The 23,735-nt window shown below is 33.5% G+C and overlaps 1 protein-coding gene across 3 annotated transcripts in view; it reads left to right on the forward strand.

The window, feature by feature from the left end:
• The window catches only part of NUP155 (nucleoporin 155), a 51,502-nt gene that overhangs the window by 23,873 nt on the left and 3,894 nt on the right, over nt 1–23,735 (forward strand). For 2 of the 3 annotated variants that reach the window (XM_074207580.1, XM_074207578.1), the window contains 18 exons: nt 2,081–2,169; nt 2,618–2,683; nt 3,517–3,667; nt 4,235–4,301; nt 5,174–5,289; nt 5,974–6,074; nt 7,443–7,576; nt 8,654–8,845; nt 9,687–9,825; nt 12,384–12,519; nt 13,182–13,335; nt 13,641–13,745; nt 14,007–14,161; nt 19,100–19,229; nt 20,139–20,252; nt 22,160–22,280; nt 22,671–22,781; nt 23,255–23,391. In XM_074207580.1, coding sequence (XP_074063681.1) covers nt 2,081–2,169; nt 2,618–2,683; nt 3,517–3,667; nt 4,235–4,301; nt 5,174–5,289; nt 5,974–6,074; nt 7,443–7,576; nt 8,654–8,845; nt 9,687–9,825; nt 12,384–12,519; nt 13,182–13,335; nt 13,641–13,745; nt 14,007–14,161; nt 19,100–19,229; nt 20,139–20,252; nt 22,160–22,280; nt 22,671–22,781; nt 23,255–23,391 — 2,218 coding nt within the window. The remainder of the gene's footprint in view (nt 1–2,080; nt 2,170–2,617; nt 2,684–3,516; nt 3,668–4,234; nt 4,302–5,173; nt 5,290–5,973; nt 6,075–7,442; nt 7,577–8,653; nt 8,846–9,686; nt 9,826–12,383; nt 12,520–13,181; nt 13,336–13,640; nt 13,746–14,006; nt 14,162–19,099; nt 19,230–20,138; nt 20,253–22,159; nt 22,281–22,670; nt 22,782–23,254; nt 23,392–23,735) is intronic. The other variant, XM_074207579.1, reaches the window with a different exon arrangement.

Below are 23,735 nucleotides of genomic sequence, written 5' to 3' on the forward strand. Positions count from 1 at the left end.
ACAAAATTGCTTTTGATCAGGGATCATTGAAGTTGAACAAATCACAGTAATGTAGCCCATATGAAAGTATTAAATGGTAATGTGTACCTCCTTTCTCATCTCCTAGTCTTCAGGTACCACTATAAGTTTTATCCTACTCTTTCTTATTTCTTCCTCATTTCTTCATTTTTTGTCCTTTTCTTTCATTTTTTTTTTGTAAGGCAAATGGGGTTAAGTGGCTTGCCCAAGGCCACACGGCTAGGTAATTATTAAGTGTTTGAGACTGGATTTGAACCCAAGTGGTACTCTTGACTCCAGGGCCAGTGCTTTATCCACTGTGCCACCTTGCTGCCCCCCCTTCTTTTATTTCTTATCATTTTAATAACATTTTATAAATCTAGTTCTTTAAATCTTACAAATTACAGCTTCCATCAGTGCAAAGAACTTCATAGACTTTAAAACCAGAGGACCCAGATTAAAACCAGGCCTTTCCATTTACCACTGTTCTGACTAGGAACAAGCTATATAACTTCTCTGGGTCATTGTAATAGGAGAGGGTTATTATTTTATTTTATTTTTTTAGGTTTTTGCAAGGCAATGGGGTTAAGTGGCTTGCCCAAGGCCACACAGCTAGGTAATTATTAAGTGTCTGAGACCGGATTTGAACCCAGGTACTCCTGACTCCAGGGTCGGTGCTTTATCCACTGCACCACCTAGCCGCCCCTGAGAGGGTTATTTCTATCCTGATTCTCATTACCTTTTTTTTTCTGATTAACTGTGAGATGAAAACCTCCAATAAAGTATTGATAAGAAAGAAGAATTAAAAAGATTCAGCTTGGTTCCTTAGAAGAGGGACTAGAAATTACAAAGAAATGGATTTCAGTTCATAATCTAATGATTATGCACACATATGTATGTGTTATGAATATGTGTATAAAACAGTAAGAGATGTCCAAACATATAATGGGTTACTTTTGAAATGAGAATAGTCTCTTTTCTCTATCCTAATGTCAACAAATGGAGCTATAAGGCTACTTTTCATGTTTTAAAGTAGAAGTTCAAACAAATAACTTCCCTTTCAGTTCTTAAACTTCTACTACTTTCTGCTACTTTACACTGTGATTAATAAGATTTTAGTGACAGTGAGGGATTTTGACTAGTTCAAAAGAAGTGTGTTCTTTCCTGTTGATGTTTCTTTTAAAAAATGTCATTTTAATTTTATTTTTATTTATTTTGAGGAGGTAATTTTAATATTTATTTTGTGAACTATATGTGATGATAATTTTCAGGAATATTTTTTGCAGGGTTTTGAGTTTCACATTTTTCTCCCTCCTTTTATCTTTCTTCCTTCTTCCACAAATAGAAAGCAATCTAATATAAGTTATACATGTATAAGTATGTTTAACATAAATCCATATTAATCATGTTATGAAAGAAGAATCAAATCAAAATGAGAAAAAATTTAGAGAGGGGAAAAAATCCATAATACATAGGACAACTTTGAAAAATTAAAGATAGTAAGCTTTGGTCTGTGTTTTAACTCCATATTTCCCTTTCTGGATATGGATGGTATTTACCATCATAAGTCTTTTAGAATCATCATTGCTTCTCAGCCTTTGATTTTTGTACAGCTGAAATGAACAAGTCCATCTTAGTTGATAATCACCCAGTGTCACTGTTAATGTGTACAGTGTTCTTCTGGTTCTGCTCACTTCACTCAGTAACAGTTCATTCAAGTCTTTCCAGGCTATTGGGAAGTCTTGTCCCTCATGATTTCTTATAGAACATTAGTTTGTTCATCCATTTCCCCAATTAATGGGCACCCCATCAATTTTCAGTTCTTTGTCACTGTTAAAAGAGCTGCTAAAAATTATAAATGTCATTTTTAGAAAGTTCATAATAATTTTAGAAAGACAGCCTTATGGGGAAATTACAATTTTACTTTATGTAGAAAAGTGTTTGTAATGGACCTAAAGTCAGATAATTTAAGAAATGTATTTCAGTTTAGTACTTTTGCCTTTTAAACATTTTGAATCTATTATGGTTTCTAAACAACTTTATGTATTGAATGGAGTAACTCAGGATTTATCTATTAAATTAGGTATGGTGGAGAAGCACAGATGCGATTTCCATCAGCTCTTCCTCCTCCAAGTAATGTTGGACCTATCTTGGGGTCTCCTGTCTATCCTAGTGAGTATGAAACATTGAAATAAAATTGTTTCAGCTTCTGTTTGAATTCTGTAATCCTTGTAACCTTTTCTACAGTGTGTTAGTTTAAACACTGAAGGCATTCATTCTCTTTTAATTATTTTTTTTTTATGGAAGAGCTTAACATGTCTCTTGTCACCTTATATCTTAAATTTCATAACACATTGACATCATTTCCAAAAACATGATTCCTTTCATACTAAAATTTTGGACCAGTATTCCACAAAGTGAGAATTCTGAGAAAGCTGCAGGTTCATTATTCAAATATTTTGCCTCAGTAGATTCCATGGGGAAATGTTCAGCTTCCCTGACTCTTGTCTTTCCTGTGTGTTGCTATATGGTATCCCTTTGGGCTTAAGGGGGTACTTATAAAATCAATTTCAAAAGGTTTTTGTTTTTCTTTATAAATATGTGTTGATTTTATTTTTAGGTTCCCCTATGCCTGTGAGTAGTAGTCCATATCCTAATCCGTCCTTTTTGGGAACCCCATCTCCAGGTACTTTACTTTTTCTACTTTAAAATTAAAAATATTGACAAGCTAAAACCTACCCTAAATATTCTTTAGTTAATATTTTACATTTTTGTCCCTGGTAGAAGTGCAGTGAAAGTTCTCTTTCTTAGGACTCTCTTCTTACTTTAAATTAATTTGCAGACATTCAAGAAATAAGTGAAAATAGATCATTTAGCAAAGGAACATCACAGCTGCCATTACTACAGGGCAACAATGGGACTCAATTTAACATAATACCCTTGTTGCTAGTCATGGTAGTAGGGTGAGTAAGTTCTGAAATAGCTCCTAATTAGTCATGTTCCAGATGGTGCAGTGGATAGAGTACTGACTCTGTTTTGGTTTTTGTTTTTTAGGTTTTTGCAAGGCAAATGGGGTTAAGTGGCTTGCCCAAGGCCGCACAGCTAGGTAATTATTAAGTGTCTGAGACTGGATTTGAACCCAGGTACTCCTGACTCCAAGGCCGGTGCTTTATCCACTATGCCACCTAGCCGCCCGAGTACTGACTCTGGAATCAGAAGGACCTGAGTTGAAATTCAGCCTCAGACCCCTCACAATTGCCTAACTGTGGGAGCTTGGGCAAGTCACTTAACCCCATTGCCTTGCAAAAACCAAAAGAAAAATGTTAACCTCATTAGTCCTGTTCCAGACTAAAGAGAAAGTAAAGACATTGTTGGTCTTCCTTTACCTAGAGTTCCTTTCATATGATATAGATATCTGAGAGTCCCACATTTGAACTTGGAAATTAAGAAAAATTCTTGTGTCTTGCACATAAGGTTGGAGGTTTGGAAGCTTTTTTTAAGGATTTATATATTTCCTAGGTGTGCATTCTCCTGCCATGTCAACACCAATGTATCTTACTGGAAGCCAGATGTCTCAGTCTACTACAAATATTGGTTGTATGACTGGGCCAGAGATGGTGTATTCTGGCAAACACAATGGTATCTGCATTTACTTCTCTCGGATTATGGGGTAAGTTATTTAAGAAAAATGCATTATTTGGCTTAGTTGTGTGCCTTTTTCTATTTATTATAACATATAATAACAATATAATTTATTTTTCATTTCTTTGATTGAAATTTTGTCTAAACAAAAGAGAGAAAAAAAATTGCCAGTCTTTACATTGTTTCCATGGTATAAGAAATAGCAAGATCAGACAATAAGATATCAGGGTTTTTTTGTTTCTAAATTAAAGGTAATAGCCCCAAATTGTCCCTGATTGTTGCACTGATGGAATGAGCGAGTCCATCAAGGCTGATCATTGCCCCCATGTTGCTGTTAGGGTGTACAGTGTTTTTCTGGTTCTGCTCATCTCACTCAAGAGTCTCTTTTAACAGCCTTACTTAAACTGCAATTACCTTATTCCCTCTCAAGAAAGTTTAATAGATGGAGTAAATCTAAGTTTTTGGTATGTATCGAGTATAAAAGCAGCTGATTTCTTCAGTATTGTGTTCTGAAAGATGAAGGTCATTAACCATATTTAGAAATTTTTTTATTGTATCAGTACAATGGTTAATTGAAATATTTTCTGTGTTTCAGAAATATTTGGGATGCAAGTTTAGTTGTGGAGAGAGTATTCAAGAGTGGCAACAGAGAAATTGTTGCAGTAAGTGTGGGGGTGCTAATTTTTAGTTTTTTTATTTTGTACTTATTAGGCTCTTTTTAATTTGTATACATTTTATTGAGTTTTTTCTTTTAAAAATATTAGTCACTTTTCAGGTGCTCATAATTTATTATTGTCCAAACCCTCCCAAATAATAAAATCAGGGAAACCAAATTGAAACATTAGCTGTGTCTGAACATTTATTAGGCTTTTAAATAAGAAATATTTTTGAGCCTGTTTGTAGCTCATCTCAGATAATTTCATTATCAAAATTTAAATGCAAAATTTTTTTAGAGAAGACATGTAAATACACACACACGCACACACATACACTCATGCGCACGCGCATAGAATTATCCTCTACTAAAGATTGTAGACTTGGAACTGTCTTGTTTCCCTTTGCATGCTCTTGTATTAGAATCAGTCTTAAGAGATCTTACAGGTCACCAGGGCCAAAATCTTTATTTTATAGATGATGACACAACTGAAGTGACCTGGAAATCTCTTTGTGTATCCCCAGCACTTAGCACAGTGCCTGACACATAGTAGGTGCTTAATTCATGTTTGTTGATTGATTTACAAGTATAAACCTATCACATTTCTCTTTTGCTTATCTTTATTTTTAACACAAAAGTTATTTCTCATCTTTTAAGCTCTGATGCTATTTTATTTCCATAATGGTTTTCCTACTAACACTTTTGTTGTAGTCTCATCATGAATCGTTGAGTAGATCCCCTTATTGTTTTCTGAAAATTTTGCTTCTTAAAATGAACCTATCAAGTTATTTTTATTTAACATTGAATGTTCAAGTTATTACTTATTTTATTTTGTAATGTAAAGTTTTTCAGTTTTTTTTAAAATGTTTTTATTTGTAGATTGAAAGTAGTGTACCATCTCAGTTGCTCGAATCAGTGCTACAGGAACTAAAAGGTTTGCAAGAATTTCTTGACAGAAATTCACAGTTTGCAGGAGGACCCATAGGAAACCCACAGTAAGAATAAAACTTGTCTTTTTTTAATATAATTTTTAAATTTCAAATGAATTATTTTTGTTTTGTTTTTAAACATAAAATTTCATTCAACTCATCTTTTCCACTATTTGACTATAAAATGTTGGTACATTTCTTAAATGATTTCACATTTAAAAAAGTATTTTTCCAACTGCATGCAAAGATAATTTTCAATAAACATTTTTTGGTAAGGTTTTGAGTTTCACATTTTTCTCCCTTCTACCCTCCCTTTGACATTGAGTAATTTTTTTTAATGAATTCATATTGAATGATATTTTTCCAATAAAAATCATTCTCCAATAAGGCGGGCCTGCTATATTTGCTTTTATCTAAATATTAGTGAGGAATATTCATTCATTCATGTCAGCTTGATTTCTGCCAAAATTACATGCAATGTTCATATTTTCTTTTGTATATCTTTTGAATTTAGGTTCATGCCCAAATATTTGATATACTTTATTATTTTTCTCTCGATTTCTCATAATTTCTTTTCCTTGGGAATATTAAAAGAGGCATATAGCTCTGATAGCGTACTCTTGTAGACCCTCTTTTACCTCCCTTCTTTTACCTGGTTTGGAACTTAAAGGGTGAAGGACAAATTAATGTAATTAAAATGAAATTTGCTCATTTATTTCAACTGTCTAAATTTTTTTATTCCAATTTCAGTACTACCACTGCCAGAGTGCAACAGAGGTTGATTGGATTCATGCGTCCTGAAAATGGGAATTCTCAACAAATGCAACAAGAATTACAGAGGAAGTTCCATGGTATGTTATATTCTTGCAAAATTAAATATACTCTGATCTAGTCTTAAGTTAATTGACAAATATTAATTTGCTGCTTTGTACTAAGTTCTGTGCTTGGTTTTGAGCAGGACTAGATCCCTCTCTAGTAGATTGGAATGAATAAATTTAATTCAAAGCAGTTCACATGACAGCATAAAATTACCTTCATTTTTTCATGTATGGGATAAATTCCAATTAGTGATAATAACCTGGTATCTGTAAAATATTTTTTTTAATTTATTTGTTTATTTTCATCCATATGCACGTGTATATTTTTGAGTTACAAAATTTCCTTCCATCCTCTCTTCACCACCCCCCTCCCCTCAGCAGCGAACAGTCAGGTGTAAGGTATTTTTCAAAGCACATTGAAATTTGCATTCATGTTAGTCACAATCTTTTTTGAAACATTTAATCATACTTTTTTAAAAGTAAAGATTTTATGAAAAGTAAAAATTATATCATGCCTTTAAGACTTTAAGATTTTTTTTGTTTTATATTCAAAATAAATTATAGATTTCACCCTTATTTTTTTTTCTTTGATTTCACTTTGGTTGTAGTACTTAACCAAAAGTGACATGACCCCAGTAAGTAGTATCCAAAAGAAAAGCCAAAAAAAATTAGGATGGAGTATTTCTTTTTTGGAGTCATAATAAAATATTCATAACCATAGGGTGGATATATGATACCTTCTAAAGAGCTACAGTTTGTCTTCCTAAAAACTCATTTACTATGTATCTTAAGCAAGTATTCTGACTCCAAGAGCTTTCCTGGGGTTGCATATTGCCCCTTTTGATAAAATTTTCATTTTGCCTTAGTGATAGTGTCTTATCATTTTGTATTAGTAATAGTGTCAAATAGTGGCTCTTGAAGCATCTTAGAAATCTAATGTCAGCAATTGTAAATCACTAGCATTCTGAACCATTAGTTTAGAACTAATTTTTAAAATAATTTAATAAATGTGTTTCAATATAATTGCTTTCCTTTATAATTCTTTGAATTTAACTTTTGCATTTCTTTGCTTAATTTTGCAAAGCAGTGGAGTTAAGTGACTTGACCAATATCACATAGTTAGGTAATTATTAAGTACCGGAGACTGAATTTGAACTCAGGTCCTTCTGACTCCAGGGCCAATGCTCTATAGACCTAACTACCCCTATTGTATGCATTTTAAGACATTCTAAGAAGGACTTAAGCTTGTCAGAGAGGTCCATGGCACAGAAAAGATGAAGACATCTGCTCCACAGTGTTCTTCATTGTAATTCTCTTCCCACATTCTAAACATGTCATTTCACTACTGTACTATTTTGCATTGATCTTTATTATGGAACTCCCTAAGTTTTATTTTTCCAGCAGAGGCTCAAGTGAGTGAAAAAATTTCACTTCAGGGGATCCAGCAATTGGTTCGCAAATCATACCAGGCTTTGGCTTTATGGAAACTCCTATGTGAACATCAATTCAATGTCATTGTAGGAGAGCTTCAGAAGGTATTTTTTGTTCATGTAACAAATTAACAGTAGGATTCAGATTGTTTATTTAGTTTTCCTTGATATATATTTACAGTTTAGAGAAGTCAGTTATTTTGGAGAAGATTGATTAATTTATAATAATACTGTTGGAGAATGATCATCCCATAATAGCAAAGCATGGTTAGTGATGATAAAAACTGGCCTTTGAGTGGGTGTGGGTATGTTCTAGTTCTGAGAGTATTTCCAAATTGTTCTAATTCATGGTACTGTTTCATCAGAGGTACTCTTCTTATTAATAAAATTATTTGTCCAATGCTAACCTAACTAAAGTTTTTAGCTTTATTTAGCATGTACTTTAATTTGAGGTAGGCTTTAACAATATTGCTAATATACCAGCAACTCAGTATTCACTTTGTGATTCATCTGATTGACATCTCTGGCCAGCTTTCTCTGTCATCAACCTTCTGGACTTCTTTCCTCCATTACCATATGGTGTGTGCTTTGAAAATGCAAAGTAAATAATAACCTATATAAAGAATATATAATTTGCTGCTTCTCCCCTCTACTTTATCACCACCCTTGTCACATAATGAATTGCAAAGATAAGCGTAAATAATTTTTGAATTATTCGATGTTTGATTCCTTAGTTCCTTGTTGTTATCCAATTAAGATAAATAATCAACAGGCTATAATAATGTGTTCAAAAGAATTGGCTGGCAGCCAAGGCACCTTGGGCTTTAGTCCCAGTCTATCAAACTTAGATAAGCTAATATCTCTAAGCCTCTGTTTTCTCATCCATGAAGCAGAGGAGGGGGTGCCTTGGTATTCTAAGATTCCTTCTAGTTCAAATTCCTTCTAGTAGTGATTATGGTTTATTTAAGAATGATGACATTTCCTTTATTTTATGAATTTAGTGATTTTGGGGCTTTTGTTGATGTTTGGGGCTTTTTATCTACTGAAGAGACATTTCTTCATCTATAATCTTTTTTTTATTTATAAAGTCCAATTATCTGGTTCTATTTAAATTTCTTAAATGTTAGATCTATAATCTTGCTTAGAAGTGTTTCAAGGACAGAGTGATTTATTTCCTTTTAGGAATTTCAAGAGCAATTGAAGATCACTACTTTCAAAGACCTGGTCATTAGAGACAAAGAATTAACTGGAGCATTGATTGCTTCCCTTATCAACTGTTACATTAGAGATAATGCTGCTGTTGATGGCATCAGTTCACACCTACAAGACATCTGCCCTCTTCTTTATAGCACAGATGATGCAATTTGTTCCAAGGTATGATGGGCACTTCTAAAAAAGGACTAGAATTAAAACCGTTACTGCTTGATAAGGCACTAGATTCAAGCTCAATTGTATAACCTTGAACGTTCTATATATTTAGCTCTATGGTCTTCATTTTTCTTATGTTTATAATGAATTTACACACAAAGAGAACTTAAGGATTTATCTTTAAAAAATCTTTCTGTTTTATATAAAAAATGTATTCATCCTAAAATTAAAATATAAAACACTTCAAAGTAGAGGACAGAGTTGCAATAAAATTCAGTCTAACTGAATTATAAGAAAGCATATCTAATATCCAATATAATTCATTAATATGGCCCTTTAAGATTTACAGAGTGCTTTTCTATAAAACATTGTTGATAATAACATACAGTGCCTACCTCAAGGTTTTTGTGAGACTCAAATGAAATAATTTATATATAAAACATTTTCAAAACATAAAGGACTATAAATATTTATCATTTTCATTATTATTGTCAGAATAACCCTGTGAAGTAGATAATAACCATAATTATCTTCCCTTTTTTAAATGGGAATTCAAAGATATCTGTCCCCAAACAGATGTAGACGTTTATTCATAATCTTTCCATATTCTTTCTTCTAGGTGAAAAAAATTAAATTATCACTAATTTTTATACTAGGAATAGCAAACATAAGTTTTATTTCTTAACTTTTATTTAGGATGATTTATTAAATGTCCTACTTTTCTAATACTACTGTGAAGAAGCAAATTTGTTAATTTTTTAGATTTTAATGATAATAGATCAATGTGTTCTAGCCTGAATTGAATATATTGTACACATTTTTGTATAGCCTGATTATCTGTGTTTAGGCAAATGAGCTTCTTCAGCGGTCCCGACAAGTTCAAAGCAAACCTGAAAAGGAAAGAATGTTAAGGGAATCACTGAAGGAATATCAGAAAATTAGTAATCAAGTGGATCTTGCCAATGTTTGTGCTCAGTATAGACAAGGTGAGAAGCAAAGTGTCTTTTTTGTTTTAAACATGCAGTATCAAGGTTAAATAATAGAATAGAGTCTGGAACAACAAATAAGGGAAGTTATGATCAGAGATCATCTTGACAAAATGAAATCTTTAATGAATTTATCTTTAATTATACTAGGTATATGATATTCACCCTTTTCTATATTAATGAACCTAATATGGTGACAATCAAAGTGATTATGTGACATTAGCAAAGCTTTATGCAAGCATTTCAATGCTTTTTTTTCTTTTGACATTTGAAACTTGATACCATATTCTATTTTCCACCTTCGTCAAAATAAACTACTTTTTGTTTATATATTTATTACCTTGGATTTTAAAAATACTTTAAAAATGAATTTTTATACATTTGATGACATTTTAAATTGCTTCTAAGTGATCCTTAGGTTATTTGATACGTCAGCCAATATTTATTTGTTTATTTATTTGATGCAATCGAGATTAAGTGACTTTCCCCCATGATCACACAGCTAGTGTTAAATGTCTGAAACCTGATTTGAACTCAGATCCTCCTGACTCCTTGGCCAATTCTCTATCCATTGTGCCACCTAGCTGTTCCTTAGCCAGTGTCTTGATATTTCTGTGGTTTGACAAGAGTAGCCATTGTGAGAAACAACAAACAAATCCCTTCTCTCCTGGAGCTTATAGTCCTGGTCACTTACCCAACAGATAAGTCCAATAAATAGATAAATGTAAAATAGTATACATTGAACTCCTTATGCAACATAAAGTGGTATGTCCAGGTCAAGAGGAAGGTTATTCCCAATTGAGGAATAATAAAAAAATCGTGTAAAAACTAGAAAGTAATTTATCAAGGTTAAGAAGAGAGCAGACATCTCCAACTTGGGGATTACATTCATCAGAGACTCAGAAATGTTAAAACCTACTGCAGAAATAAATGATAATGCATTTAAAAATGTTTATTTGGTATTGAAGGTAAGTAGTAATTAGAGCCTGTACTAAGGTGCTGAAATTTAAAGTAAAGAGGAGGGAATAGATGTGGGTCTTGAGAGAATAAAATTGATAGAATTTGATCAGAGACTAGATATCTGAAATGAGAGAGAAAAGCATGAAAGACAGAATTAAAAATAAAATATGATACTAAAAATAAGGGGACATTATATAAAATGTTATTTAATTTACCTTATGGAATACAGAAGAATCAATTTTTATTAATATTTTATTTGTTTTTCAATTATATATAATAGTAATTTTTGTAAGGTTTTGAATTTTGCATTTTTTCCCCTATTCTCCTTTCCCTCCCCCCCACCCCCCCAGAGAAGGCAGTCTGATAATCTTTATATTGTTTCCATGCTGTACATTGATCAAAATTGACTGTGTTGAGAGAGAAATCATATACTTGAGGAAAAAATATAATATTAGAGATAACAAAATTATGACCCACATAAGGCTTTTTTTTTAAAGGTAATAGACTTTGGTCTTTGTTTAAACTTCACAATTCTTTCTCTGGATAGAGATGTATTCTCCATCACAGGTGCTCTAAAATTATCCCTGAATATTGCCTTGATGGAAAGAGCAAGTCCATTAAGGTTGACAGTCACCCCCATGTTGTTGTTAGGGTGTACAATGTTCTGGTTCCGCTCATCTCGCTCAACATCAGTTCATGCATGGAGAAGAATCAATTTTTATTGATGATAATGGTGATGATGATAACACCAAAATAATATATTTGTAGTTTGAAGATATTCTATTACTTTTGCATGCTTGCTGAGAATTTGATTATTCACTTGTTAGTGAATCTGTGTTCCCTTATCTGAGTGTTTCTTTCAGTGGTGCTGATCACAAGCCAGCCTCACCTTCCCATTCTAGATGTCAATTGCAGTACCCAAACCATCCAGCCTGACACTTCATGATTGGTGTATCACTTTTTAAAATATATATTATTTTATTAATTTTAATGTATTTTTAATGTTTCTTATTAATAATCTTTTTATACCTCCTTCTTTCTCCCTTTCCCACTTTAAAAATAACAACAATAAGGTTACATAGTTAAGCGAAACAGATTTGTTCATTGGCAGTATTCACCTTCTGCAAGTTTAGCCATTACTTCTCTGTCTTGAAATGGGTAGCATTCTTCATCATTGATTCTCTCAAATCATGGTTAGTCATTGCATCTTGGCCTTGTTCTTTTTAGTAGTAGCTAATAGTTACGTAGTGTTTCCAAGTTTACAAAGTTCTTTACATCTATTTTCTCATTTGATTGTTGTATCAGCCCTATAACGTAATTGTAGTTTTCCTCATTTTTACAGTTGAGGAAATTGATGCTAGCTCAGGTAGCACATGAGCAAATTTATGATGAAGGATTTAAACTCAGGTTTTTGATGAAATCTCTTTGGTTTTTTTCCTTTGAACTCCCATCACATGATAATATACTGCAGTCTTTTTGCAACCACCCTGCATTTCTCCATTTTCCTTTGGAGTTTGGATTCTTCAGATGTGGTTTTCCATAATTCATTGACAAATAACCAATATAATCCCCAAATTGTAATTTTTCTTTTTCATTAGTGCGTTTTTATGAGGGTGTTGTGGAACTCTCTCTCACGGCTGCTGAGAAAAAAGATCCTCAAGGTCTTGGACTCCATTTCTATAAACATGGAGAGCCAGAAGAGGATACTGTGGGATTGCAGGCTTTCCAAGAGAGGCAAGTTGACAGTTAACAACCATAATGGTTGTTTCAGGCTTATACATTTTGCTTTTTGTTGTTTATTTTCTCATATATATAATATTTATTAAACACATTTTAATTGCATCATGCATTATATTTTTAGAGAAAATTTGAACAATTAGTTCTAATTAAAATTCATTGCTTTGTAAATTTAGTATATAACTTAAAAGTCTCCTGTGTTGGATAGCTTTTGAAGAGAAACACACCAAGGAACTTTTGTAAACTGTGCTAAAATACTTGAGCCAGTTTTGATATTTAATTTTATTATATCATCAGCTTTTGTTTGAAAGGGAATTTGCAAGTTTGTTTTAAAATAAATCACAGTGTAGGGGTGGGTAGAACACCAGCCCTGGAGTCAGGAGTGCCTGAGCTCAAATCCGACCTCAGACACTTAATAATTACCTAGCTGTGTAGCCTTGGGCAAGTAATGCTTAACCCCATTGCCTTGCAAAAAAAAAACCTAATAAAAAAAAAATCACTGTAATCTTTAGTTCTTTTGATCTAAAAGTATAAAATGTATAAGTTTTATTCATACATATCCCTATTAATTTTTCTCATATTGAAATGTTTACTTAAACTATATGAATAAAATATAAGCCAGTGTCTAAATGTCTATACTATCTTGTAAATTTTTATAGGTTGAATAGCTACAAGTGCATTACAGATACACTTCAGGAACTTGTCAATCAGAGTAAAGCTGCTCCTCAGTCTCCCAGTGTGCCTAAAAAGCCAGGTCCTCCAGTCTTGTCATCGGACCCAAATATGTTGAGTAATGAAGAAGCAGGACATCATGTAAGGAGTCAGTTTTTGAAACAAATTTTATAGAGGTGTATAGGAAGCCTTGGGAAAAACACGTATCTCTTAGAAATTACTCATGAAGTGCTCCTAATATTTGATGAACTTGCATTATATCAGAGCCATTAATTAACTATATATACTAGGTTCTAAAGAAATCTCAAATTTCTGCTTTTTAATAATTTTTTATGACTAAAATATTATGAGTTTACATATTTACATGTATACATGCATATGTAGAGACAATCTCAATCATTAATAAAATTTTGCAACATTTTCATTGCATATTTTCTGTCTTTTAGTTTGAACAAATGCTTAGATTGGCTCAGAGGTCTAAAGATGAACTTTTTAGCATTGCTCTTTACAACTGGCTAATACAAGCAGACCTCGTAGACAAGCTGCTGCAGGTAAGAGTGGGTTTTCTTCATGTTTTAATTCTTTCTTTAGTAACACTACAAATGAACTTACATAATGTTTTTTTAAAGGCTTTTTTAATGATTATCTCATTTTTTTACTCTTTTTTTGTAAGATTTTATTTTTATGTTCTGATTTTCTTACTGAGATGCAATTAAAGCTTAAAATATATTGTGTGTTTTGCATTTTGATTTCAATGGTATGTATACATTCCGTAATTAGTAAATGTTTAATTGACTTTATAAATCTTCCAGATTTCTTCCCCATTTCTGGAGCCACATCTGGTTCGTATGGCGAAAGTTGATCAAAACAAAGTTCGTTATATGGATTTACTCTGGAGATACTTTGAGAAGAATAGGAGTTTTAGTAATGCTGCTCGAGTGTTGGCTAAATTAGCTGATATGCATAGGTATGAAAGATGTTTTGTTTCAATGGGAGAAATTATTAAAAGTCTAGTTAATTGTGAAAGAACACTAAAGTTTTAGAAGAACACAAAAACTTTAGTCATTTGGGTGCTACCAAAGATTCATGGATACTTGATTCATGGAATAGCTTGGGCTGAAATTTGCCTTTTCCCTATATGCCTATGAGCATATGGGGAGTTAGGTTGTAAAGAACTGGACCTGGAATCAGGCCTCAGGAAAGTCATGGTTTGCATAAGTTTCTCATCTGTAGAAATAAACTGGAGAAGAAAATGACAAACCGCTCTAGTATTTTTGCCAAGAAAACCCCAGTGGGATCATGAAGAGTCAGATACAATTGAAATGAGTCCATTCATCTCAGCTCAGCCCTTAACTGAAACCTTTCTAAAAGGAAAGTAGAGAATATTAAGAGGACTTGAGAATATGCCATATAAAAATTATCTGAATGAATGATTTAGTGATAATTAATTTGGAAACGTGTCTTGAAGCATTTGAAAGGTTTTCATGTTGAAAGGGATCTATGGAGGTGAGAGGTGGGAAAAAGACATATCTGTTAGACCCCACAGGAACAAATAGAAGCAACAAGTGGAAGTTATATAAAATCAAATTTTGATGGACTTTCTTCTAGAGTCAGTAACTTCTCCTTTATTGGAGGTCTTAAAACAGTCAGGGTAGCTACCTGTTGGGGTGGGTATGATAAAGGAGGTTCTGGGTCAGGAGGTGGCCACTCTAGTTAACTTCCAAGCCTCAATCTCACTCTAGATTCTGGAATTCTTTTTCACTTAGTAATCCATTTTCAGGACCCTCTACCTGAAAGTACTCTGATTTTGCCCTTCATTCTCGAAGAAGACCATGACATCATGGAGGTGATGTCATAATAAGCGCATGAACTGGATTTGAGTGAGAAGGTGTTGGGCTAAATCACCAGCCTCACTTTCTCCTCCAGAACCATCTAAGTCCAGTAGCCAGATATGAATCAGAACGACTAGAAGATGGCCCTGGATGCAAGGTAGTTGGGTTTAAGTGACTTGCTCAAGGTCTCACAGGTAGTAAATGGCAAGTCTCTGAGGCTGGATTTGAATTCCCATCCTCCTGACTCCAAGGCCAGTGTTCTATCCACTGCACCACCTAACTGCCCTAGGTGTACCTCCTCTAATAGTAGCTTTTAAATACAACTACTGGATTTACTTAAAAATAATTTAACTATATTTCTTTTTTAATTATTCTTTAATTCTAAATATTTGGTAACAGAACCTGACCACTCCAAATGGTTCAGTTGTGAGATATATAATTTTTATATGTTGTGAGGAATATAAGAAATGTGCTGAAGTAAATTTTGGCCATTTAAGGTGTTTTTTTTTTTGTACTTAAAGATTATATTTATTTTGAGTTTTACAATTTTTCCCCCTAATCTATTTCCCTCCCCCCACCCCAGAAGGCAATCTGCCAGTCTTTACGTTGTTTCCATGTTGTACATTGATCTAAATTGAATGTGATGAGAGAGAAATCATATCCTTAAGGAAGAAACATAAAGTATAAGAAATAACAAGATCAGACAATAAGATGTCAGTATTTTTTTCTAAATTATACTTATAGTCCTTGGTCTTTGTTCAAACTCCACAGTTCTTTCTCTGCATACAGATAATATTCTCCATTGCAGACAGCCCTCAGTTGTCCCTGATTGTTGCATTGATGGAATGAGTGAGTCCACCAAGGTTGATCATCCCCCCCATGTTGTTGTTAGGGTGTACAGTTTAACTAGGCTTTTCTTTGTTGATGTCAGAGAAACAAGCAAATCATGCATGCATTCATCTCTCATTGTTAAATGAACATCTTAGATAAATATGTAGATAACCAGAACTTCCTTTTAAGCAATGGATTTATTAAGGAAGAATGTTAATTCAACAAGAATTATTGGGGGCAGCTAGGTGGCACAGTGGATAGAGCATTGGCCCTGGAGTCAGGAGTACCTGAGTTCAAATCTGGCCTCAGACACTTAATAATTACCTAGCTGTGTGGCCTTGGGCAAGCCACTTAACCCCATTTGCCTTGCAAAAAAACTAAAAGAAAAAGTATTATTAAACAACATTGTATTTATATATATATCACATTAGAAAGATGAAAATACCCTTAGAGATTCTTATTAAAGATTTCACCTATTTATCGTAATCTGCCAAACCAATCTGTTGGCCCTATGCCAGAGAATGAAATTCTTCTCACAGCAAAATCACATTTTATAATTCTGTAGTTTGTAGGAATTTGCAGTGTATATTTTTCTATTTAATATCATCTTTAGGGGTGGCTAGGTGGCATAGTGGATAAAGCACCGGCCTTGGAGTCAGGAGTACCTGGGTTCAAATCCGGTCTCAGACACTTAATAATTACCTAGCTGTGTGGCCTTGGGCAAGCCACTTAACCCCATTTGCCTTGCAAAAAAAAAACTAAAAAAAAAGAACATCATCTTTAACTATGTTGAGAGTAGACAATGACAGTGTACTGGGTCTGAAGACCCAAAAAGGGGAAAAAAACTACACTTATTTTGGGATTTCCCTTGTTGAAATACAGCTGCATCTCTTTCTATATGATAGAGATGAGTTAAAGCTGGGCAGAGTTGAGTGAGAGGAAGATGTTAAGTTCTCTTAGAAAAATGAAACAAGATCTTAAAAACCCATCAGGACATTAGTAAAAGTAATCAGTTTATTCTCTTTCTTTGGAGGGAAGGGGGCAAGGCAGTGGGGTTAAGTGACTTGCCCAAGGTCACATAGCTAGGTAATCATTAAGAGTCTGAATTTGGATTTGAATTCGAGTTCTCCTGACTCTATCTACTGCGCCATCTAACTGCCCCATTTATTCTTTCTTTAAAAAATTTCATATCATCTTGTTTTTACTTTAAGAGCATGTGTAAGGGACAGCTAGCTGGCACAGTAGATAGAGTACTGACCCTGGAATCAGGAGGACATGAGTTCAGATCGGACCACTTAATATTTACCCAGTTGTGTGACCTCAGGCAAATTGCTTAGCCCCATTGCCTTAAATAATAATTTTTTTTTAAAGAGAACATGGATCTCTAATCATAAGTTCAGTCTTCCTGCCTCTTACATTCACGGTGGCTCAGGTTTCCTGTGGAAACTCTCAAATCCAGCTTCCAGGGCTGGAGAAGGTGGCCTATATTTACTGGTCTAAGGAAGAGATTAGAGGAAGGCAAAGGGAAAACAAATAACGAACTTTGAAATCTCTTAAAAGGTAGATAAAAAGCAAAAAACTTTCTTAATTCCTGGACTATCAAGTCAATAATATTGGTGTTCATTAAACTGCAATAATTATATGCCTTAAAGGCCATGCTTACAGAGTGCTTTTAAGAATTGCAATATGCTTTATATATATATTATCTCATTTGATCTTTATATTTTCACTGAGAGGTAGATGCTATTATTACCTTCATGATCCAGATGAGGAAAATTGAGGATGACAAGGGTTAAGTGATCAGTGTCATATAACTTACTAATAAATGTCTAGGGCAGGATTTGGACCTCAGTTGTCCTGACTTCAAGACTAGAATCCACCCAGTACGCTAACTAAAGGAGTATAGAGAATAACTTTTGCAGAGTCCAGAAGTGTGCCCATTCTGTAAAAAATCAGAATTGTTCATCCCAATCCCTTTTCTAAGTGACTTCTTTTTAGAGAAAAAGTGATGTTTTAGGAAATTTCAGAAATAGTTGTTATAAAAAATTGTTTTGTCATAGTGTAGTTATCACATTAAATATTGATTTTGGTTCATTGAAAGGTGCCTATGATTTCAGAATCATAGGATGAATAGTCTAAAAGAGAAAATGCATAAAAGTTTTCAGTGAAGATAGAAAACATTTCCAATTTAGTATTTGTTATTTCATTTACTTATAATGCCATCCATGCAAAATAGTAATTCTTGATCAGTGATAGAGCTTGGTTTGTTTTCTGTTTTCTTTTTTCTAATTAGATGTAAAGATAATTTTTAACTTTCATTTTCTGTAATACTTTGAGTTGCACATATCTTCATCCTTCCTTCCTTACTATGGCAGCAAGTGTTAGTCAAATTATAAAAGAAAAATCAGAACAGAAGGGGGAAAAAATACATGAGAAAGAAAAAATCAGTTTTTAAAAAAGTAAAAATAGTATGCTCTGGTCTGTATTCAAACTCTGAATGAGGATGGCATTTTCCATCACAAATTCTTTAGAATTGTCTGATCTTTGTAAGTCTGTCATAGTCAATCATTACACAGTGTTGTTGATAATGTGTACAATGTTCTCCTGGTTCTGCTCATTTCACTCAACAACAGATATCTCTTGCTCATCCTATCCTTTTTTCCTCCTTCATGATTACTTCAGCATTTGATCTATCTAATATCATTGTTTCTACGTCATCGGCCCCCAAGCCCATGCTTTGTGCTGCCAGTAGACCAGAGGTCTGAAGCGTCTCCTCGTCTGTCCATGAAGCTCTCTTTAATTCCATTTATTCTGTTTATGTCATTTATGTACTTTAAATATTTAGGAAGGTTAGGAGGAAAAATTCCTTTGAGAACCAAATTTAGGAGGAATTTGAAAATAGGGTAATTAATTCAGGAAATGTTTATAAAAACTTTTACAAACTAAGGTAACTCCTTATAATTCTTGATACTCTTTGTGACTAATGTGATACCTCTGCTTGAGGGTAAGAGCCATGTTTAATATATCTCTTAGGTCGCCCACAGTCCATTGCTTGTTGATAAATAATAAAATCCTATAGAAGGATACTGTAAGAAAATGCTCCTTATGAGTTTTTACAATTATTTAGAAGTCGTTTAGAATGCCTTTTTATATTAATTTTAAGTAAATTGCTTCATCGTAACATATGGTCTTTAGTAGTTGAGGCACCTAATTTAAAAGAACCTTTCTTTTTTTCCCTTCAGCACTGAAATTTCACTTCAGCAGCGTTTAGAATATATTGCTCGTGCCATTCTTAGTGCTAAAAGCTCCACTGCCATCTCATCAATAGCTGCAGATGGTGAATTCCTTCATGAACTCGAAGAAAAGATGGAAGTAAGGAAAACAAGGCTTTGAAACCATTCTGTTCATTATCTCACATACTGCAGCAAGCATCTTCCTCTCTAATTTAACATCTATAAAGTCTAGTTCTGTAGAAGCCACAATTTGATTCTTTTTTCTCTGTGTTTCAGTTAGTAAAAATTCTGGATTTTTTTAAATCAACTGTTTGGATTGTTTAAATAAAACCAGCATGATGATGACCATAATGTAGCTTAATAGATGTAGTATGGCCTCTACAACATAGGATTCCTATTTGTAGCTAATAAATACTGGCCTTGTGACCTGGGGGCTTAGCTTCTTATTATTCCAGGCACCACTCTCAAGACTAAATCTCTGAAAAGATGATGACTTGCTTAAATAGAGTTCCTCATTGGGGGTTCTTTCTGGAAAGGGATATGGTGAAGAGAATAAGCATTTATATAATGCTTCTTCTCAATAACCCTATGAATTAGATAGTATTATTATCCCCATTTTACATTTAAGGAAACTGAGACAAAGAGGTTAAGTGACTTATTCAGCATCACACAGCTAGAAAGGGTCTGAGACTGGATTTAAATTCAAGGCTTCCTGATTCCAGGTCCAGAAGTACCACCTAGAAGTTTTAGTCTACACCAGTGAATCTCTGTACTAATGAAATTACATCACAACTGTCAAAGGAGATACTGGTTTTGTTTAATAATTTTACATATTGCTTTTCTAAGAGTTTTATGAGTTATATGATAAGGCAGCCAACAGGATTGTTTTGTTTGCTATAATTTCAGTGAAATCACAATGAAAAAATGTAGCTTTTGAGATCCATAAGGTTAAGAGTTGTTAGTTTTACTAAAAGATTTATTTCTTAATTTTCTTTTAAATTTTTAAATCCCCATTATTTCATGAAAAATGGTTTTTTTTTTAAATTAGGTTGCTAGAATCCAACTTCAGATACAAGAAACACTACAAAGGCAGTATTCCCATCATTCTTCAGTGCAAGATGCAATTTCACAGCTAGATTCTGAGCTAATGGACATAACCAAGGTAATAAAGAGAAAGACCCATTGGAGAACTTTTAGAATTTTTTGCCTAAAGTGCAAAATAAGGTTATTAGTTTGGTTTGTATTATGTGGTTTCAGGGGATTCCAATAAAAAAAAAATGAATTCCCTAGCATCTGAAGACCAGGAAAGTTTTTAATGGTTTAGAATCTCCTTGCTGGTATTTGAAGAGGTAACTGCTAATTTATTTTAAAAAATCAGGTAGACTTTTTCAACCATAATGAAAAATGTCTGGATAAATCTTAAAAACAAACTAGTCCTGAAAAGGTGTTTAATCTTCCTTTGTTTTTTCATAAAGAACTCGGGGGGGGGGGGGGGGTGAGTGACCTGCCCAAGGTCACACAGCTAGGTAATTATTAAGTGTCTGAGGCTGGATTTGAACTCAGATCCTCCTGGCTCCAGGGCCAGTGTTCTTTCCACTGCACCACCTAACTGCCCCTTATAAAGAACTTTTTTTAAGGTTTTTGCAAGGCAGTGGGGTTAAGTGGCTTGCCCAAGGCCACACAACTAGGTAATTATTAAGTGTCTGAGGTCGGATTAGAACTCAGGTACTCCTGACTCTAGGGCTGGTGCTCTTTCCATTGCACCACCTTAGCTGCCCCTTATAAAGAGCTCTTAATATAAATAAGTACCAACCTCTCCCTTTCCTTTGCAAGCATTTACTTTTTTATATACTTTTCAAACCTTTTCCACTTAGACTTTTGAGCATGACCCTTCCTTTTAATTTGTATTATCCCCATTTCTAGATTAGAAGACCTTGTATTAGTTACTATGTAGTACTGTGGTTTCTTAGATTTCTGTCTGGGTAGGGTGATTTATTCTAAAATAAATCTATAGTCAATCACGAAAAATTTTAACCTCCAAAGGGAGTGGACTTTGTCTTAAGATCTTCCCTCAGTGGTCCTCTGTCCTATACTCCTTCTCCTAGGTATTTCATTTTAAGCCATGGATCTTCATTTCAAGGAAATAAAATATGAAACAATAAGGGCTTGTTGCTTTAGTCATTACAAGCCTGTATGACTTTTATGATAATATGTTAAAACTGGTTTGCTGTGTTGGTAAATGTTTAAAAAATCAAATTTTGGGGTGGGGGGTTGTAGAGGGGGGATATATATTCATGACATTTTGAAATTTGACATCCATTGTTAATATTTTCACTATCTTTTAGTTCTAAAAAATCAATAAAATAATAAATTAAGCCCCATATATTATATATACATATATATGTATATGTGTATGTGTGTGTATATATATATACATATGTGTGTGTGTGTGTGTGTGTGTATAAAACAAACTCAACATTTTTTAACTAGGTCATTTTTTTTTGCTCTGGGTTTTTTTTTTTTCTGGGTTTTGCAGGGCAGTAGGGTTTAAGTGACTTGCTGAATGTCACACAGCTGGGTAATTATTAAATGTCTGAGGCCGGATTTTAACTCAGATCTGCCTGCCTCCAGGGCCAGTGCTCCATCCACTGCACCACCTAGCTGCCCCTAAACTAGGTTTTTTGGTTTTTTTAGTTTTCACAAGGCAGTGGGGTTAAGTGGCTTGCCCAAGGCCACATGGCTAGGTAATTATTGGGTCTGAGGCCGTATTTGAACTCAGGTACTCCTGACTCTAAGGCCAGTGCTCCATCCACTGTGCCACCTAGCTGCCCCCTAAACTAGGTCTTTTTGAAGAAAGAATTTGCTTCCTGTAGTCTAAGAAAGTTTTCTACATCATATTTCAGTTTTTAGGAAAAATTCTTGTTAATATGTCTTATTTAACTTAAGTAGAATTGATGAATTTTTACTGCTTTGATTTTCTACATATATTATCTTCTTTGGTAAATTTGTCAGTTACTTTTTCAGTTGTTTTGTAACTTAATTTGCTTTTCCTGTTTCTTTTTTCTGCAGCTCTATGGAGAATTTGCTGACCCATTCAAACTTGCAGAGTGTAAACTTGCAATAATTCATTGTGCTGGTCATTCAGACCCTATCTTGGTACAAACACTTTGGCAAGATATCATAGAGAAGGGTAAGTGCTTGGATAAAAATGTAAAGAATTTAGAAGAAATAAGAAAATTGCTAGTTATTCAAACATCAGGAACAAGTAAAAATCATGTCTATATGATTGAGTGCACAGCAATGTAGATTGATAAAAATTACAAATTTAATTTAACATTCAAAACATTGGTGTATTCAACTACAAAGAAAGTTATATTTCTGTCATGTTGTAGATGTTAACATCTACACCTAATGAGAGTAACCTCCCTCCTGGCTACTACTCGGGAATGCTAGCAGTGGTAGGGCAGAATATATTAATAATGCTTATTATAAGTTTCAATGGTAGACTTCTTTTAGAAGTCTTTAAGCAAATAAAAGTAAAAATAAAAGTAAAATATGACAAATTTTTTCTTTCTTGCAGAGTTGAATGACAGTGTGACAATGAGTTCTTCAGACAGAATGCAGGCTCTTAGTCTGAAAATTGTTCTACTTGGCAAAATTTATGCTGGCACACCTCGATTTTTTCCTTTAGGTAAGTAGAGCACATTGGAGATATATAGATAGATGTTAGCATACTTCTACAACAAATCATTTTTTCTTTTTTTTACTCCCATGATAACTTCTTATAATTGCTACATCTGTGATCAGTGTAATATTAATCTGTAAGAAGGAATAGTATTTCAGAATACCTCAGTGGACCATATTTTATTGTTAGCTATTCTGTAAGTTAAAATAGAGATATAATAATGTGTACTTCAAACTAAAATTATAATATCTACTTTTAATCATTTGATATTTAAATCCCATTTACACAGACAAAATAAAACAAAATAATTTCAAAAATAGTGTGCAAAATATAATCCATAAGTATGTGATTATTTGTGGGCCACATTTTGAATATATTGCTGTTACATATTTGTCAAAGACAAGTTTCTCTTTTAATTCTACTCCTAAATGAATAAAGCTGTTCCTAATTTCTTACTGTCTTTTTTTTTCCCTTTTCAGATTTTATTGTACAGTTCTTAGAGCAGCAAGTATGTAACTTGAACTGGGATGTAGGATTTGTGATACAAACAATGAATGAAATAGGAGTGCCAATGCCCAGACTATTAGAAGTATATGATCAATTGTTCAAATCAAGGGTAAGGAAAATACAGTTGCAGCATATTGTCTTTTGGTTAACAGATTTCTAGTACAAAGTGCTATGAAAAATGTGAGAAGAGAACTATTTCATAGAGAATTTATTTAATGGCACAGTTAATGATATCTTCTCAATCTGTTAATATTTTTGTTTTGTTTTTGTGGGCAATGGGCTTAAGTGACTTGTCCAAGGTCATACAATTGGCAAGTATTATGTCTCTTGAGGCCTGATTTAAACTCAGGTCCTCCTGACTCCAGCACCAGTACTCTATTCACTTTGCCACCTAACTGCCCCTAATCTTGTAATAAATATATGCATTCTAACTCAGAGAGGAGTACATGATGT

This window comes from Macrotis lagotis, chromosome X, assembly GCF_037893015.1.
Source record: "Macrotis lagotis isolate mMagLag1 chromosome X, bilby.v1.9.chrom.fasta, whole genome shotgun sequence".
NCBI classification, from domain to species: domain Eukaryota; kingdom Metazoa; phylum Chordata; class Mammalia; order Peramelemorphia; family Peramelidae; genus Macrotis; species Macrotis lagotis.